Source organism: Belonocnema kinseyi, chromosome 9, assembly GCF_010883055.1.
Source record: "Belonocnema kinseyi isolate 2016_QV_RU_SX_M_011 chromosome 9, B_treatae_v1, whole genome shotgun sequence".
Classification (NCBI taxonomy): domain Eukaryota; kingdom Metazoa; phylum Arthropoda; class Insecta; order Hymenoptera; family Cynipidae; genus Belonocnema; species Belonocnema kinseyi.
This window is the reverse complement of record NC_046665.1, coordinates 118,697,341-118,717,956: the sequence shown is the minus strand read 5'-3', so window position 1 is coordinate 118,717,956 and position 20,616 is coordinate 118,697,341. Positions and strand designations below refer to the sequence as shown.

The following is a 20,616-nucleotide window of genomic DNA, read 5'->3' as shown; positions in this document are numbered from 1 at the left end:
AATTTTATTTGTTATCTCAATTGAGTATTTTGAATTAACAAAATGACATTGCTCAATTTTGAGAAACAAATGTTCATGAACAGCTTCAATTTTATTTATTATTTCAATCAAGCATTTCGAGGAAGCAAAATGATATGGCTAAGTTGTGAGAAACGAATTTGCGTGAACAAATTCAAGGTTATTTATTATCTGAATTAAGCATTTCGCTCAAACACTTTCAAGGTTTACACGGCATGCTTAATTGAGATAATAAATAAACTTGAAGTTGTTTACGCAAATTTGTCTCACAATTTCTCAAAATTATTTTGTGACGTCATCGGAACCTTTCAAGAAAACTAACTAACAATATTAATTTGTATTCCTGTGGATTCTGCTGAAAAAATCAGGGATTTCCCTTAAAATATGATTTTTTGTTGAAAAAACTACCTAGAATCGACATTCTGTTCTTACTTTAGTTTCGAAGATGAAACTAGAGGGAAGTTTTGCTCGATTTAGCTTTTAAATTAGAAATTTAAAAGCTAATAATATTACCATATTTAATTTTCTAAACTTTATTTAAAAAGTTTACAAATTTAAAGTATCCAAAAACATCTAAGTTCACTATTTTCAATTAAGGACAATAAGGGTTCAGCGAAACTAAAAGAAAAATTCTAAACTGTACAAAATTAAAATCTTTGGCATTTTAAAATTGACGCTTGTCCAATAGTGAAGTAAAGTTTTAAAAAAATGTAGAAAAATATTGGAGGCTCGGAAAAAGCCAGAAACTTCTCGAGTATTCATTGTTTTTAACGAAACTAGAGTTCGAGGCACTTAATTCAGGTTTTTTTTTAATACTCCTAAAAAATATGCCGCTAATTATGAAACTTTGTACTCGCTCATTGTCTTTCTAAAGATTTCATCCTTTTATCAAATTTCCACCCTAGGGCAGAAACACTAGTCCAGGCGGGAAGATGAGGAAGACATTGAAAATGTTTGGCATTCGGTCTAAAAAGTTTTCTGATGCCAAAAAGACGCAACAAACAAAATTTAATTCTTTTGAAAGAATTAGAGCACAAAACCATCTAATCATGACTTTTAAAGTCTTAACACTTCGCACACACTCAGTCGAGGTAAAATACTGTCCTTAAAATAATTAATATTCACAATTTTTCAAATCAGGATCCTTCACTTTGGTAAGAAGGGGTAAATAAAAGGATTTCAAAAATGTTCCAAATTTACCCTGTCCTGATGAATACTCATAACTACGCAAAAAAGGATAGTTTTGACCTAGTTTGTTCTGTATTTACTCATGCTAATTACATGGACTCGCTGGTTGACTTAAATTAGCCTGCATCATGGATGATTGAATTGAGAGCTGGGCAGTATTTGATGGAAGATTCATCGCAACGCCCGGATGATCACGATGATGATGGTGGTGATAAAGTGCGGACGCGTAATACTGCTGATGATGATGGTGATGATGTGGATGGTAATTGCTGGGTGGGGAGTCTTCGTTGATGTTGCTAGCTCCACTACTGCTACTGCCTCCGCTACTGTTATTATTGTTGTGATGATTGCTATTGTTGTTGTTGTGGTTATTGTGATGGTGGTGATTGTTGTTCAGCCCAGGACAAAGAGCTGATGACGAGCCTGAGGAGTTTGGTATTATTGGGACCGAAGAAGAGAGTATATCGTGGACGGTATGTGGACTCGGCCAGTGGATTCCATAATTGGTCTGATGATGTCCTCCAACAGAAATCGGTACCGGGGATGACGTCGGTGGCGAAGGTGGTGCGGAAAGTTTAGTCGCCGAGGCAGTCAGTCCCACTGGAAAGGCACCGGAACCAAATAGTCTTTCGAACTTGCAACTTGGTATCAGCAGGTGGATCACGGTGGAAGAAAAAGAGGCGGCTGTTCCGTCAGACTCCGCGAGCTCACAGCTAAAACTGATCGAGACTTCAGTTGCAGTGGCTGACGGCTAGTCGCTCAAAAAATCAAGTCTACTATCTCCTTTCCTAGTGGGCACAAAATTTAAAGACGTGTCTAGAATGTCCTTAAAACGTTTTTAACATTGTAGTAAAAAAAAACGTTTTTAGAACGTTTTTAGGACGTTCTAATACCGTTTCTTGACAATTGTGTCCACTCGGTTATCAGCAATGGATAAATTATTAATTATTGAACATAATTGTCTCTTGATGCAAAGCACATCTTGATTTAAAAAATTGAGTCCAATGCGCTGATGTTGAAACTTTAATCCTCTCAATTGTTCAAGAACATTCTTCTTATTCCTGAATTTTTCTCTGAAGACTCGACTTTATTAAATTTGGAATAAAATAGTTCCGAAATTATTCAGAGGAGATATTCAGATTAACATCTCGTACAGTTATTTCATCTTATTTTATAGATTATAAAATCTACGAAATATATTTATTTGATGAAAAGAGTTGTTAACGTGAATCAGTTTTTAAAGTTTAAGGAGATAGTATAAGCGATTCAAAAGTGTTCGATATTTGAAAGAGCTAATGATTTTTTTCAGTAAAAAGAGATATGAAAAGACTCAAAAGTGATTTGACAAGAAAAAAGTGACTAAAAGTAACTGTGGTATCCCTGCAAGTCTAAAATCCTAATCTCTTAAACTACCGAACACTCTCAAAAGTATTGAAAGACGTTACAGAAGGTACAAAAAATCATGCTAATTTTTTCACACAACATTGTAAATTCTCAAGCTTTATGAAATTATAATACCGTGATCACCGATTTAAATTGAGAAAAAAAATTAAACTCACCTTGATGGTGGTGATGGTGATGCGTAACCGAAGGTGGCGCCGGATGAAAAGGAGTCGGAGGATAAGGAACAGGACAAAGTGCAGCACCAGCTGCAGCTGCCGCTGCATAAAGATGATGATGGTGATGATGATGATGAGCTGGATGATGAGGATGGTGATGAATCGCCGCAGCCGCCGCCGCAGCGGCAGCCGCAGCTCCAACCTTATTCCTCAAAATTCTGGAGATGCTAGACACTGAAGGGACATTGTACTTGTCACAAACACCATCAGAAAGGAGTCTATCTCTAATTTCCCAGGCGAAAATCCCAGGATCTTTTGACTTGAGTTGCTTTATGTACTGAACAACTTTCGGCGTCGTGACTCTAGGTTTGCTTCCACCAATTGCGCCTGGTAAAATGCTTCCAGTTTCATGGTATCTCGCCAGAATCTTGCTGACGCAACCATGGCTGACTCGCAGCTGTCTGGAAATGTCACAGGGTCTAATACCAAGTTGAGCTAACTCGACTATCCTCAGTCTGACAGCATTAGGTAAAGGCCGTCCATTTACAAAAACACCACCTAATTGATTAACTTCTCCATATTGTTGCTGTTGATGCTGTTGCTGCTGCTGTCCTCCGATTCCACTCCCATTGTTTTCTGTAATCAAAAACAAGAAAACAATTCAAAATTCAATGCCTCACTTTTAAAAGCCATTTCGGCAAAATGTTTTAGTACATTGTTGAGATCGAAGTTGGAACGACATGCGACTTATCCTTTACCGGGTTCTGATATGACTGATTTAAGGAAAAGATTGAAGATTAGCTCATTAAGAGATAGGCGAAAAATAGCATGCTATTTCTTTTTCTAGAAATTCGAAGAATATCTGATTGTTCTGAAATTCTGCAAACATACGAGTCGAAATAAATTTTATGGGAAAACTCAAAATAAGATACACCTGTTTGTCCTAAGTACCTCTGTATTATAAATATTACATGTAAAACATTGTGATTCTGTAAATAGTTTTTGACCGAAGAGCTTTATAAACTAAAATGAAATAAAATGAAATTCCTAATCCTCGACACAGAAGCTGCTAAAGAAGGGAGATTCGATTTTTAAAGCTCTTAGTCGGGTTTGACTCCCACGCCCCTTCATGACACATAAAAGCTTTAACGCCCGGCAGTTAGAAGTCTCATAAGAAGAGGGCTACCTGGCAAGGGGCGTATATTGGTTTCTAGATCTGTGTGTGTGTTTTACATAAGGATGTGGTTTCATTAGCTTCGAACGTTTGTATAAGACTTTGCGACCAAGTCGAGGTTCCTTGATCCCTAGATGATGGTGTCGCCAAACTAAAAAGAATCAATCAAGAACCAGAGATTGCAAATGGTCAACGGATCAAGAGCTCTCATACCCAAAAGTTTAAGAGCAAATAAAAAGGAGTCAATCGAGAGTTTAATAGGCTATAAAGCTACCCCTTATCAACTTCAAGAAGTAGCTTTTCGATGCGAACCAAAAGTCTTATTAGCTTCAATAACTTCTCCCTAATGATTAAAATGTAAAAATTGAAGATGACGCTATAGACAAAAATAAAACTAAGGAATGTTGATGCAATAAATTATTAGACAGCTCTTGTGTAAATTCTGAAACAACCAGGTCGGCCGGCTGCTTATGCGTAGGTGACTAAGACTAATGTCAGCGACGAGAGATCATTTCGAATTTTCCCGGACGCTGAATCTATAGTACTATCTTGAATAGAAAGTGCAAAGATAGAGAATAAGAGACGGCGTAACTGACGGGCCAAGTGGTTCACGTTGTATGGAGCCAAGATACAACTGTACAAAACTCTGCAGAGATACGCTACACTTATTTGTCAGTAGCGAAACTCCGAGTTTCCAAGACCGTATCTATGGCTGCATTCCATTCTGAGAGTCTGCTAAATGACGCGTTCGCCGCTACCGTCGGAACCAGTGACATGACGTCGAGGGTATATATGTATAACGAGTACGTACATGTTTGTCTCTTTGGATCTCCTTATTATCTTCAGAGCCCGATTGTGGCCACTGTTCCAGGTTCTTGTAACCAGCACGAAATCGCTTAAGTTTAATTGAATTCAACATCGTCGAGTACACTTCCCTCGATGCAGAAACTCGCAAATTTATTTACAAATTTAAACTTTCTAGTGCCACATTGTAGCCAAAACTCTTGGCTATCTTTAACACATAATCTGACAGAGAATTTGTTAAGATATAATCAGGGTGACCGTAAAACTTCATTTTCGGAATTCTTTGATTTTTTTTCTTTTTCAAAATTTTGAAGAAGCTGATAGTCAATGTCGTTCGATGTAATTTCCTGTCATATGTGAACTTGTGGAAATATGATGATTACTAAAATTTTGTTTGAAGATATTAATAATAATGTTGTAAATTGTTTGGATTGGGTAAAATGTTTGACGTGAGTGCTGTTTCTTCAAAAAATTCTTCAAGGTAAGAACTCTTTAGCTGCACATCTTTAATGTCAACAGAAAGTAACCTTTAACATCTAGATGTTAAGGATGAACATTCATTTTTCTCGGTGATGTTCGCACCTTTTCATTTCGTTTCATTACGAGATAGAACCTTGTCATTTAGAAAAGTCGAGCAATTTTGTAGATATCTTTATTGACTCTAAGAATACAAGATTCTGTGGCAAGAGCAGACCATTATCACTCAATTCTGTCTAATTATGTTTAGTAACAATCTGAAAGAAAATGTTATAATATCCTATGTACAATCGGATACTAGGTTATACTGGTCAAGTTAAGGCAGTGTACTATTCGAACAGAGAGGAAGCTTTGATTTTTAAACATGTACTTGTAAAATTTCAAGTTGAGCGAAGCATCCTAGGGAAGATATTTGACAACAATAAATGAAGATTGCGCTAATTTATCATGTCAATGTTACGCAAGTAATTATTTTTAGCAGGCAAGTAGATTAAACATTCGGTGAGGATGTGTAACAAATCTTCCTTTTCTCTAAGATTACATAATTGGCAAATCTGCTGTGAATCCATTACTGTTGTTCCAGCTTTAGAGGTCAACTTAACAATGAACTTAGAGGAGGTTCTTATTTGAGCGAAAATTCATCAGCTATACTATCAGTTTTAAATAAGACATCAATAAGATTGCTTATGGCAAGTTTTAGCAAGTCGTTGGCACCCAATTCAGCGCCATTTTTAGGATGGGTAAACATGGTTCCAATCTAACAACAAAATGTGACGTATTTCTGGGAAAAAGATTTTTGAATAAACGAAGGTTTCTAGTAGAGCCATTTCATTTTCTAGGAGTAAACTTATTTTTGAATATCGACGTATCCAAATGGCATGGTTCCCTCTAGGAGAGACTAAATCGTATCAGGAACATCAGCACTCTCAACTCTGAAGTATATTTTCACTTGATATCTACTAGTTATAACTTTTTCGTTTCGACGAGATGAAACCTTGTAATTTGGACATGTCGAGTTGGCATAATCTTCGCGGAGAAACAGCGAGCAATTTATCAGTAACCGCTTGTCCTAAGTTAAGAGTTACACTGATTCTAAATTTTTCTTTTCTCCTATTTGTGCAGATATCAGTCCGATGTAGAAACGAGGGAATAAATACCACATCGCTTGTAGCTGTCAGCATACCTAACGAGCGCAGTTACGACTCGCACGTGACACACGACAGAAAGACGTCTTGCAAAGAGACACGGATCTGCCATGTCGGAGGCATGAAGCGCCACGAGAAGACGGATACCGAAAGTTCAGAGTACCCATCAGCCTCTTCCCCGAAGATCGAATAAACCCAACCATATGAGAGAATTCTCTATGTGCAATGTGTGGATGCACGCGATCCGAGGGGCGCATCTTCAGATTCTTAAGTACCGCAGTTTGCGCTCAACACAGCCCATTTGCTCGCATAGAGTCCGATGCATACGAAAGGCCGGAATGAGGGCTCGGAATCGCCATTAAGCTAGGGGCAAAAAAAAACAGAAAAAATTCCTATATTCCAAACGGACGGCAACGGTGCCGTCGCAAAAACGCGTCTCCGCCGCTGCCGATGAAACACTTCCGAGAATCTCAGACTGCTGGGCTCTAACTTTCTGCCCTCCCCCGTCTTGCTTTATCTTATTTGGTGTATCCAAGGAACGTAGGTATTTATTGCGCTCTTCGTAGTCGTGAACCCTGGTGACAAATTGCCTCAACTTTTCCGGTATACGAAAAAAATCAGAGTCGAGATGCAATTTATTGTCGAATTTTTTTCTCTCGTGGCGCGGAACAGTATTTTTGGTTGTACTCGTACTTTCCTTCTACACTTTTTGGTGTTTTTGCAATTTTCTGTAAAAGAGTCTAAAGTTACTCGAGGTGAAGTTGAGACTAAGGGTATGGCTCCTTTTCTGATTGGAATTGTTTACTCGTACGGGGCCGTCCATAAATTACTTGACCAATTTCAAAATTTTTTTAATTTCGAGCAAAAGGACGTATATTTGTAGCAGTTGAAAGTTCCAATCAGAAAAATTGAATTTTCAATAGAAAGTTGATATTAAAAAAAAAAACAACATTTTTTTAACAAAATAGTTTAACTTTCAACCAAAGAAATGAATTTTCAACTAATGGGATGAATCTTCAACAAGAAAAATATCTTTTAACAAAGTGGTTGAACCAAATAATTTAATTTTTTACCAAATAAGATGAATTTTCAACGAATAATCTAATAGTAGATATTTCAACCAAAAAATATTTTCATTTAAAATCAAGAACAGTTAAATTGAACCAAAAGAGGTAAATTTTCAAAAAAAAATAGTTGAATTGCGCATCAAGAAAAATTTGAGTTAGATTTTCAACACAAAAATATGCATTTTCAAGAAAAAGTTCATTTTCTACCAAATAGTTTCATTTTTAACCAAAAAAGACGAATTTTGAACAAAAAAGAATTACTTCATCCAAGTAATCCAGAATAATGAAAGGTAATTCGGAGTAAACATAGGTAATCTTTTTAAATTGAAATCGCATATATTTTTGTTGAAAATTCGTCTTTTTAAGTTGAAAATTTATATCTTTTGGTCACAAATTTATCTATTTTGTTGAAAATTAATTTTTTTTTGGTTGGAAATTAATTTTTTTAACTGAAAATTTAACTGTTCCACTTTTTTCAAAGTTTATCTTTTTTAGATGAAAATTCAAACTCTTTTCGGTTAAAGTTTGTATTCTTTTTTGTAGAAAATTCATTTTCATGGTTGAAAATTGGACTAATTGGTTAAAAGTTTAAATTCTTTGTTAAAAATGCATTTTGTGGTTGCAGATGCATAATTTTAGTTAAAAATTCATCTTTGCAGTTAAATATTTAACTATTTTGTTGATATTTCTTTTTATTTTTGTAAATATTAATTTTTATTAAATGAAAATTTGACTGTTAATTTTTGTGTAGAATTGTATCTGGCTCAGTTAAAATTAATGCATTTAATTAGAATTTCATTTTTTATAAAAAATTGAAATTTTTTTGAAAACTTGAAATTTTTTTGAAATCCTTGACTAATTCGTTGAAAATTCAACTACAAGTTGAAAATTCACACATTTATTAAAAAACTCGTCTTTTTTGTTAAAAAAGTAATCTTCTTGCTTGAAATTTACATCTGGATTGAAAATTGAACTATTTTGATGAAAAATGCAGCTATTTTGCCGTTGAAAAATCGTCTGTTTGGTAGAAAATTAATCATTTTAGTTGGAAATACGTGTTTTCGTTGAAAAATTAAATTATTTGATAAAATATTAACCTGCGCTGTAAAAAATATAACAATTTTGTGAAAAAGTCACTTTTGGTTCAAAAATTTTTGTATTTTGTAGAAAAGTCGTCTTTTTTGTTAGGAAAATAATCTTTTTGCTTGAAAATTCAGTTGTTTGGTTGAAAGTTTTACTATTTTTTCATATTTCATTTACATTATAAATCCATATTTTTTTCGAAAATTAATCCTTTTCTTTGAAAATTCAACTGCTTGGTATAAAATTGGAAATTCATTTTTTGGTTAAATATTCATTGTTTTAACTTAAAATTCAAGTACTCCATTTTTGAATGTAATTTTTTTTTAGTGTAAAATTTAACTACTGGATTAAAAATGAATGTATTTTGATTAAAAAAATATTTTATAAAAAATTAATCATCTTGATTGAAAGTTTGGTTGGTTGAAAGTTGAAGTACCTTGCTAAAATATTGTTTTGCAATAGAATATTTTTTTGAACTGAATATGTAACTAAATTTTATTTTTTGTCGATTAGTGTATTTTGTGGAAAATTCGTATGTTTCGATAAAAAATTAATCTCCTTGGTTAAAAATTAATGTTCTTAGTTACAAATTCAAATATATGGTTCAAAATAATTTTCCTTTATTGAAAATTAAACAATTAGGTTAAAAAGTATCGTTGTTTGTTTGGTTAAAAATTTATCATTTAATTGAAGTTTTAAATATTCTTGTAGAATATTCATTACTTTAGTTGCAAATTCATCTCATTGGCTGAAAATTTCACTACGTTGTTAAAATGAAAATTCAACTAGTTCGTTACAATTTCCTGTATTTTGTTGAAATATCGTCTATTTCTTTAAAAAATTAATCTTCTTGATGAAAATTCTACTATTTGGTTAAAAGCTCATCAATTTTGTTAAAAATTCAAAAATTGTCTTAAAGAGTAATCCTTTTTGTTTGAAAATTGGCGCGAGTTTAATTATATAGAGGTATTCCAGGGTAATCCTATATTTTCAGGAGTTGTTTCCCCCTCGTTTCGAATTGATCTGGCGGAAATTCAGATAATTAACCGTATCCTTTCGAAGTGACGACATAATAATCTGAAACTATACAACGATCCGCTGCTCATTGATTGGCAGCCAAGTTCGGAGAGGTACGGCACGCGTAGTAAATTGGGTGTCTCGAATTCCCGCAAAACATTCTGCTGGCAGCGAACCGCTCTGCCGGCTGGGATCTTCCTTAATGAGATGCATCTTGTGCATATGCACCCAACCTGTCTGCGTCATCCGCAGGAACTTCGTATCACACACTCCGAGAAATCTTCGGAAAATTCCGACACATTTAGGATACTAAACTGAAGTAACGGAAATTTACGAAATTAGGTTGCTGAAGCAATTCACGCAAAGTGTGAATCACTTCGTCCAGGCTACTTCTAGTCCAAGTAATTAATCCAGGTTTCAATTTAATGGTGAGAACGCTTTTAACCCTCACATCACAAGGTGGGGTGATTAGACACCCTTGCCAGATAAACTTTACATGAATCGAAGATAATTTCCGATTTTTAACCTTGCCTGGATAATCTTTCATCTTATAATCGCTCCATTTTTATTTGAGGTGTAGTGACAATTACGACGCCAGCGCTATCCAGTGTCGTTTAACTTCATTAAATTTGAGAGAAATGAGGATTCCCATCTATCGGTTACATTTTGCATCGACGAGTTCAGAAATATTTTCCTAACCTCAGTGAAAATACGTTTAATCATTAACCGTTGCAGGTCTTACCCATAGAAAAATTTTCCTTTTTTCTGTGATTGTTTTAAATCTGGTGTCTCGATTTATAGCTCGAATTCACTTGTACTCTGCCTTTTTCCCATTGCTGCTGAGGACGACGCGCCTTATAGAAGACGACACTAACCAAATTTAACTTCATTTTTTCTGTGATATTAGTGCATTATAATATCGTACAAAGCTCCGGGACCTGATTGTGCGTTATAATATTATAATATTGGTCAATATATTATTAACGTTACTGCAAGAAGTTACTTAATCATTTATTATCCTTTATGAAATATATTATGTGTTACGGACTGTGTAAATAGCCTTTGTGTTTCCTATAGCTGAAAAGAATCTAAGAAATGGAATTTTCTCGTTATAATTTAGCAGGAAATGATTGAAAAAGTCCTTTGTGTAGGCCAAGTAAGTCTTTTGCCAGAAGTAATAAGCTCAAAATAAGGGAAATTTTATTTTGTACTTATTACTTTTGATTTGAGACGCTTTGTATAATAAGTGCAGAGAATTGTGAAAATTTTGATTTAATCCTCAAAAGCGCCACGTGAAGGAAGCACGTAAGTATTAAGTCGAAAAATAACACCTTTTTGTAAAAAAAACCTAAATTGTTCTTCGTAATTTTGTAAATGTTGAAAATAAATTACAAAATAAATCACAAATCTGCAAATAAGCACTTTGTTAAAGTGCGTGCTGGCGAACGCGAAATGGCGTCAAAGGGAATTATGGGATCATGGAACAGGACGTAACAACCCATGATTTCATGGTAACAGGCGGAATCGAACCGGATCGAGAATCTAGTCAGCCAGTGAGATGACAGGAATGACTGCGAAATTTGGCGCGAAATTACAATTGAAATGTATATTTCCTCCAATTAAAGATTGATCGAACTGAATTATAATTAATTAAAATATTTTCAGATTAAAATTAATATGATAAAAACAAAATAAAGCTATTAAGAATGAACCATGTAATCTTTTATTTTTAATTAATTTTTTAAACTTTTAGACCAGGCTTGGAACTTTTTATATAACAAAGGTCTACGCGTTTTCACAGTGCACCGCTTTTGTGGGGCCTTAACCCAGAAAACACGTTCAGTAACTGTTCCAGATCAAAAAAGGAACTGTCTTCTATAACAGTTGTTACAAGATGGTGACAGAACTGTTCTCGAACAAAAAGGTAACATTGTTCTAGAACACTGTGACAAAATTGTGAACGAACTATTATAGAACAAGAAGGTAACAGTGTTCTAGAACACTGTGATAAAACTGCGACAGAAATGTTCTCGAACTATGTGACAGCACTGTTCTGTAACAGTTGCTATGAAATTTTTCTAGAACAAACTGATCACAGACGCTCTATAATATTTTTTTCAAGTTTATTTTAGAACTGTGCCGTAAGAGTGTTCTAGAATGAATTAGGGTTATCCCTAGAATAACCCAGGACATAAATGGGGTCTAATCGAATATCCCGGGATATCTTATAGCTGTGAGGGGTACAAAACACTGTTCCATGTTTGATAAATAACAGTTCTAGAACTGTTATAGAATTGTCCTAGATTTTTGACAACGCAGCGTACCATAGTTCTAGAATTGTTCTAGATATGTTACAGATCGGTTGTCACATCGTTCTAAATCTGTTAACGATTTGTTATACAACATTCGTAATTGAGTTCTAGAATAGTTCTAGAAATATTACTGATCGGCTATCACAGCACTCTACATCTGTTAAAGATTTTATATACAACATTTATAATTGAGTTCTAAAATTTTCCTAGAAATGTTACCGATCGATTGTCACAGCTTTCTAGATCTGTTACAGAATTATTACATAGCACTGGTAACCGAGTTCAAGAATTGTTCTAGAAATGTTACAGATCATATGTCACAGTGTTCTAGAACTGTTACAGAATTGTTCTAGCATGTTGGGAATGACATAGTTACTCGCATGTTAGTAACTTGTTACTAACCTGTTCAAGAACACATTCTTTTGTGTTCTTGAACAGTTAAAGATCTGTTCTGTAACCATGTTTGCTGGGAAGAGGGCCACAAATCAGAGGAGGTTTCTGCATCAAACTTTATTGGCGCGTCTTTGAAAATTCCTGGAGAAATTTCTAAGGTTCGTTAGGACATTTCATTAAAATATACTTCATTTTCCCTGAACCGTGCCACTCCAGAGTTACTCGCCTTAATTAGCAATGTGCTGCCCTGGCAATTGTTCCAATTTTCTACAATCTACATTCCTTCCGAAAAACGACACTGTACTTTTGCTACAGAAATACATTGTGAATACAATAACAGCATCGACGGAGCTATATTTGAGTACACAATCCACTTTTGCTCATTCCTTTCTCGCTCGATCTTTCCAAGTAATAAATTTTCCAGGGGAAATTGCAGCCAGTGAAAGAGACGCTGAGCACGGAACAGAAATTCTTGGGCTCCTGCCACTTGATCTGCAGGAAGCCGAAATGCGAAATGTTAAGTAATTCTGGTTGCAATTTGAATTTACGTTCATAGAATTCATTAAAATCAGAACAAATCGTCTGTCCTAGGGATGAATATTTCAGCGAAAGATGCAATCATTTTTAGGAAGAGTAATATAAAGTGACAGATATTGCTGATGACGTAATTTGAAATAATGTCAAGTGACAGATATTGCTGATGACGTGCTTTTGAATAATTTTATGTAAGTGATATTGCCGATGACGTGATTTTGAATAATGTAATGTAAAAAATATTGTTGATGATGTAATTTGGAATAATGTCAAGGGACACATATTGCTGATGACGTGATTTTGAAAATTGGGGAATATCTCTCATTGAAGGCAACTAGACACGAATCGAATGGTGTGGCAATACAAATGCAAAGACCCATCGACGAGGTCAGGGGCTATCTTTAACCGCAGAATCACCGTTAATGCTCTCTCCTCACCCTTCCAGCTTTGTTCTCGTGATTGATTCTCGAACAAGAGCAAACGAGATTGACACATCAAATTGAGATTCTCTCGAGGGGGCAACAACTCCTAAAAATGCGGTCCAGTGAAGGTGGATTACTCCCAATTATGTGGGATTAGCCTGAAATATTTCTATATACAAAATTACTCTGGATTACCTATTATTACATCAAATTTCATTGGATTACACTGGTACAGATTCTTTTTAATTATTGCAATAAACTCTGCCTAAAATACAGACCAAAAAAAATATTTTTTAAAAAAGTAGACAAATTTTCCAACAAATGAGATAATTTTTTAACTAAAATGATGAATCTTTAACCAAATGACTTTTTAGCAAAATTGTTGAAATTTCTACAAAGAGATTAATTTTAACGCAAAAAAGATGAATTCTAAACGAAAAATGTAATAGTTGATATTTCAACTAAAAATAGAAAAGAATACTTTTGAATAACATTGCTTCATTTTCAAGGCAGTAGATTAAGTTGCAACATAGTAGTTGAACTATAAACCAAAAAGATTAATTTTGAATCGAAACTTCTAATGTAAAAAAAGAACGAAATTTCAACAAAAAAATGACTTGTCAACAAAATTTTAAATTTCCCACAAAATAGGTGAATTTTTAAACAAGGAAATTAATTTTCTACCAAAAAAGATGAATATTGAAAAAACGTTTAATTTTTAATAAAAATATTTGAATTTTTAACCAAAAAGCAGAATTTTTAAGAAAGAAAATTAATTTTCTCACAAAAAGACGAATTTTTAACCGTATACGTTAATTCTCAGCCAAAAATATAATTATTGAACTAAAAATGACTTTTTAAAAAAATTAATACATTTTTTTCGTCAATTGATTTTTAACTAATTAATTTATATTTTTAACGAAAAAGATTAATTTTCAACCAAGAATCTTAATTAAAAAACAAAACAAATTTTCAACAAATTACATTAATTTGCAAATAAGAAAGACAATTTTTCACAAAAAAATAAACAACTAAGTTTTCAGTTAAGAAAATTATTTTTTAACAACAAATTTTCAACCAAAAAAATTACTTGTTAACAAAATTTTTGAATTTCTTACCAAATAGATCAATTCTTTGCCAAACTGTTGAATTGTCAACCAAAAACATGAAATTACATCCAAGAAGATTAATTTTTAACCGAAACAAGAATAGTTTAATTTTCAGAAAAAAAAGATAAAAAATGCTAAACGATATAATTAGAAGCTGGTTGCATTATCTAAATTATTTTAAAAAATATCGGATAAAAAAATAAAAAATAAATAAAATAAAATAAAAAATATCTGATTATGAGTGGACTACTTGCGATTACCTCGGATTATAACTGGAGGACTCTAAATTACAAGTGGATTACACTGGATTACTAGATGCTATATCAGTTTTCGAAAACTGTTATTAGAAAATTTTTTTCACACCTGAGTTTTATTATGAATAATTAAAAAAATAGATTTAAATATCATTAAAATCACCAGTGTTCTGAATGTTGAAAAAAATCACTTTTATTCTGCAATTACAGAATCTTGAAAATCCATTTTTTTGCAATATTTAAAGCTTTAATCGAAAAATGGTTCAAATCTCAAAATTTGCGGTCAGAAATAAAAATATCTGTCATTTCACGGTGTCAAAATAATTCCCGGTTCAGGAAGGTTATCCTGTCTTCAGATTACGCACAACGTTGACAACAAATTTGAAATATCTCACTTTTATTATGAAACTGCGGTTCTTTTGGTCTCTGACTCAACTGCCATAAAATAATTCATAGCGCCTTTGAATAAAGAGCTTATTGTATTCTTCCAAATTGTAAAAATTGTAAAAAGGAAATATGAAAAATAAATTCGTTATCAGAAACACTTTATCTTAAATCAGAATTTTGCAATTCGGACAAAAACACGTGCGAACAAATTCTGCCAAGTAGATTAATAATAATATTTTAGTTACTTATGTTAAAGGTAATCAAAATCGTGAACTCATAAAATAAAGCCAAGCACGAATAGTACAAAAATGATAAATGATAAATATGAGCTTTTCTGTTTGATAACAAATTAATAAGTAAATCCCCGAGATTATTTTAGAGAAATATTTTTTTTTTAGATTTGGCAGGCCTGTAGTATAATAATTGTTTAGTAATTTTATTATTGTTACGGTTCGACACCTATGTTTATTATTTAAAGACAAAAATAGGCGTTTAGCGTTTTGTTGTTGAGAAACTTTCCACCTTTGGAATGAATTCATTTCAATCGAACCGTGAATTGGAAGATTATTATTATTATAATTCTTGCTTAAACGATATTTAATTGTTGTATTAATCAAGAGTCCCCAGCTCTTTTCGGATTCTAAGGAAGAAACCACTTTGCTTTCGACTGTCAACGTATCTAATGGGAAAAGTTATGACTTTTGTGTGACATATACACGACAGTTAGACATCTAAACAGTTCGCTCTTGAGGACGATCTCCATAAATAAAAGAGCTGTCTGAAGAAGAAGAAATAAAATGAAAGAGGATGCGCTATATCTTTCCTGCCCGTACTCTTTGAATTTGAGCGGTAGGGTAGGATAGCGGGAGTACCGAAAATACATCAACGGGACTTTATACTATTACGAGTCTCCTCTCTTGGAAACAAAAGCAAAAAAAAACTTATTTGACAATTCTTAATACCCCGTGTGGAAAAGTTGATTTGGTCCCAGTCAGGTCACCCAACTACCAATTAAACACCAATTTGGGAATTTTTCATTAATATAATATTAATAAGGCAATTTGTTTATGTGCTAAACGCATACATCTTATTTGCATTAAAACATTCTATTTTGTTTCTAAAAGCGGAAGTTAGTAATTTTGGATGAGATGGTGTAAGAATGAAATTGTCGAAATTCTTCTGATATTCTTACGTCAAACTGCTTTTTCGAAAAACAGATCTTGACGTAATTATAAAAAGATAAGTTTTGACGTTTTTTATAGAAAAAAAAACACTATTATTCACGTATTTTTACTTTGCATTTGCGTGATTGACGCGCTTACTCCATTAAGGTGTTCGCACAAGAAAATACGTGTGCAGTATGCTGGAAACGGCTCACACACGAGCCGTCCATGCACACACACAGAGCGCCAACCAATCGCGTTGCTCCGGTGCGAGCTCCTTATGTGCCGTTTAGGCCTGGTCCACAATCGCCGCAAATCCCTCGTTGCGGCGCCGCAAGACTCGGTGATGCGATGCGGCATCATAACGCAAGGAATAGCCGTCTACAGTGGTCGCGAGTGGCGCTGTTGCGGCAGCCAATCAGAGCTTACTATCAAATGAACGGTTTTCTCGTCGTGTATTGACAGTCAAATATTTTTCGCCTCTACAATGGATCCCTCTGACCCGCAATTTCCTCTTTTGCAGTTTTTTTTCTTTAATTTTAAATGCCTTTAAATGTTTCTCACATAATACACCAAACCAACAAAGCAATCCAGACAAATGCAAAAAAAAAGCACTCGAACTCAGTGTCGACGATGCCACAAACGTATGGTTGTACGAGGTTATCTGATGAAACGTTCTGATTGGTCCTCTGACGTTCGACGCGAGATCACGCGAGACGGTTGCGGCGCGAAAAGTTGAGTTGAACCAACTTTTCGCTTTCGGTTACTTGCGGCGCGGCGCTTGCCAATTTGGCAAAAAAATTACTTTCCTTTAAAATATTACTATTATAAAATATCATAAAATATTACTATATATTCTATTAAAATATTAATATTTTCTATTAAAAATATTACTTTTTAAAATGCCTTTCAATACCGGCTTTTTTCACAATATAGAGACACTCTCCGTTAACACATCAATATTGGCAGCATCGGAAACTTCTGCTTCTCCAGTGGCGGTCCGATAGGTGAACGGTAGGTAGCCAGCTCGCTCCGCAGCAGCGCGTCAGATCGCACGCGATTGGTTGGCGCTCTCTGTGCGTGCCCGGACGGCTCGTGCGTGAGCCGTTTCCAGCGTACTGTACACGTATTTTTTGTGCGAACACCTTTACGCTCTCCCAAAGTCCGAAAGAAACACGAACGACTGAAGGCGCTGGCATTGTTTCATGCAGCGTTCTGATTGGCCAACATGAGACCATGATAAAGCGCGGGTGATTTTAAAATCTATAAAAACCTAAACAGAGGAAATATAATTGATAAAGTGAGAAAAATGTTTCATTCGTTCAACAAAATAATTTGATTGCTATTTTGTTTCCATAACAAAACTTTTCGTTAAACCAACGTTATATTTTGCTACGGCTTTCTACTTTATAGCTTCTCCGGCTGATTGTATACACTAAACTAACCCATAAATGCCTAAAAACGAGAAATTAACAATAAATAAAATATCTTTTTATTTCCGTGGCGCTATTTTCAATTATTTCTCGAGACTATCGCAAATTCTTAAACTAAAATAGACGATTTTAAAACAAAAATGTTCAATTAGCAATATTACAATGTTTTATACAAAATTCTATCAAGTTTAAGAGAAATTTAGAAGTTTTAAATAGATTCGGAATTAATTTTGAAACTTAAAAGTGTTTCAAAAAAGACAGAAAATGCATACATTTTTCAATATTTGGAAATAAAAACGTTAAAGCTTCTTAAAGATTTAGAATGGTTTCACAAAAATACAAATTACTTAAAATTTCTGGCAAGATTACAAAGTTTTATACAAAATTCGAGTAAGGTCAAGAGATACTCAGAAGTTTTCAAAAGATTCAAAATTAATTCAAAACGTTAAAAAAAATTAAGTTGAAAACAAGAAAATTTCTGAATATTTGGAAACAAAATGTCGAAGCTTTTTAATTATGAATAGTTTCACAATTATAATAAATATTTCTTAAAATTCATGGAATAATTTAAAATGTTCTTTTTTTATTCTGCAAAAATATTTTCAGGGAATAATTTTTATGACTTTAAAACATTTAAACAAATTTCATAAATTGTCAAAACAGAATTTGAAAGATTAGAAGGCAATTTTTTAAAAGAATTTTAAGAAATTTGCTGGAAAAATTTGAATAATATTAAAAGACAGAAGGTTTAAATGTTTTGGAGATAATAAAAAAATAGTTTGAAATGGTATACGAAAATTCAAAACAAATTGTTTAATTTGAAGATTTCGAAAATTGTTTAAAGCTTTTTAAAAAGTTTGGAAGGCTTCAAGAAATTAAAAACTTTTCTTGAGATTCATGGGAAAATGTCTAATGGCTTATTATTTTGTAAAATCGGTTTTTAGAGAAAAATTAAAAAGGTTTCAAAAGTTTTTTAAATGTCGAAAAAAATATGGAAGCTTCTAGGATGATTTTGCTAAGTTTCGAAGATTTCTCAAAATTGAAGGAATAATTCGAGTCATTTCAAAAAATATTTACTTCCAAAACTGCTTAAAGTTTATTCGAATTTTTTATTTTTAATCAAGACTATTTATCTGCACAAATTATAATTTAGGTGACATTTTTTTCTGACTTGACTGAAAAACTTTTTTGTTCAAAATTAAACTACTTGTGTACAAATTCGTCTTTCTGATTTGAAACTTGATCTATAGTGATTGAGAATTCCACTATTTTGTCGCAAATTCTTCTTTTTTGGTTAAAAATAAACCTGATTAAAAATTAATCTTTTTTAGTCGAAGATTCTACTACTTTGTTAAAAAGTAATTTTTTATTGAAAATGTACAATTTTAGTTAAAAATTCACCTTTAGTTGTCAATATTACGGTTTGATTGAAAATTCGTCTTTTTTGTTACAAAATTGATCTTCGTGGTAGAAAATTCATTTATTTAATTAAAAATTCATATTTTTGTGGTAAAAATTTGAACTCTTTTGGTTAAAACTCATTTAGGTTATCTAAATAATATATTTAATAATTTAATAATAATAATCAATTTTTGGGATAAAATTAATCTGTGATTCTAAATAAAATGTACAAAAACGTATTTTTTCTTATGGGAATTACCTGTTAAACTTAATGGCGCTTACGCCATAAAATTCAGAGCTAACCTCTAAATATAATACTTAAAAAAAATTTAATTTATTTTTGTGTATTGGAACAAATTTCAGGGCGACATACATAAAAATTAGAAAGGAAAAATTTCCAATGCATTTTGGACCACCATAATGTATAGGTAACCCAACTGAAAATTCCTGTACAAGAACCTTGGAAAAGTAATCTTGACGGTACCTGTACAGGAATTTGGCGAAGAACCTGTACATGTTCCTATAAAGGAACCTGTATGCAAGCTAACCTTTGAATGATCCCGTCCAGGTTCCTTCAGAGAGTGATTCGAGACGCGGTTTCATGTACCTGAACTTGCTCGGGAACCTATACATAAACCTGCATAGGAACTAATCCAAGAGGGTTCGCTAGTGGCTTGGTGCCCTCAAAAGTAGGTTCGATCTTCAAAGGAATAAAAGGAAAGCAACCTTATAGCTGAAAAGACGACAGAGTTTCCGCGAGAGCTTCCTATAAAGGATCCTATACGTGCTTCTGTACAGGTACTGCGCCGCAATTTACTTTGCAGAGGAGCCTGTACAAGAACCTATACAAGATCATTTCAAATTTTCCTTTGTGAATGCAGGTTCCATTGCAATAGTTTTTTCACAAAATTTCTGCACAGGAGTTGTCAAGATTACCTGTGCATGTTTCGTGTCCAGGATCGTGTCCAGAAACATGTCTATCATCCTCCGAGGTTTCTGTACAGGATCCTTCCAAAATTTCTTTTGTCGGAGCAGGTTCCTTTGTAAGAACATGTACAGTTTCCTTCGCCTAATTCTTGCACAGGAACCTTCAAGATTGCTTGTGCAGGATCATGTCCAGAAACATGTCCATCATCCTCCGAGGTTCCTGTACAGTAAACCTTCCAAAATTTCTTTTGTCGGTGTAGGTTCCTTTGCAAGATCACGTACAGGTTCTTTCGCCAAATACTTGCACAGGAACCTTCAAGATTACCTGTGTAGGTTTCGTGTGAAGGATCGTGTCCAGAAACATGTCCAGGATCCTACGAGGAACCTATACAGAATTTTTCAGCTAGGTCTTCTTCAAAATTATGTCATGCAATTTTAAATTTTACTTCTTTGGGATGATGAGTAGTAGCAAAAGGGTTGGGTCGGTCTGTAAGAATGTTGGTTTCGGTGGTTACTACACGGTAAAAAAAATTGAGCTGTGACAGGGATATTATTCCTTATTATAGCTAAACGTTTAGCTGAAAACGAACGAAGGAATTAAGAAAGATTCCTTGATCAGCGAAAATTAATATCCTTGGCCATTTTCCATATTCGCCGTGAGCCGCCGATTGGAGGGGATAGACGAAACGATGCCAGCGCGCGGGGTGGCGAGTAATGAGTTTAGCGGGCGTTTGTTTTGATTACATTTT

The 20,616-nt window shown here is 33.7% G+C and overlaps 1 protein-coding gene across 1 annotated transcript in view; it reads right to left on the bottom strand.

Annotated features, from left to right (window-relative positions):
- Window positions 1-42: 42 nt before the first annotated feature.
- The window catches only part of LOC117179818 (paired box protein Pax-1-like), a 41,337-nt gene continuing 20,763 nt past the window's right edge, over window positions 43-20,616 (bottom strand). The window contains exons 2-3 of the mRNA XM_033371948.1: window positions 2,766-3,401; window positions 43-1,806 (exon numbers count right to left, since the gene is read on the bottom strand). Coding sequence (XP_033227839.1) covers window positions 1,292-1,806; window positions 2,766-3,401 — 1,151 coding nt within the window. The 3' untranslated portion in view covers window positions 43-1,291. The remainder of the gene's footprint in view (window positions 1,807-2,765; window positions 3,402-20,616) is intronic.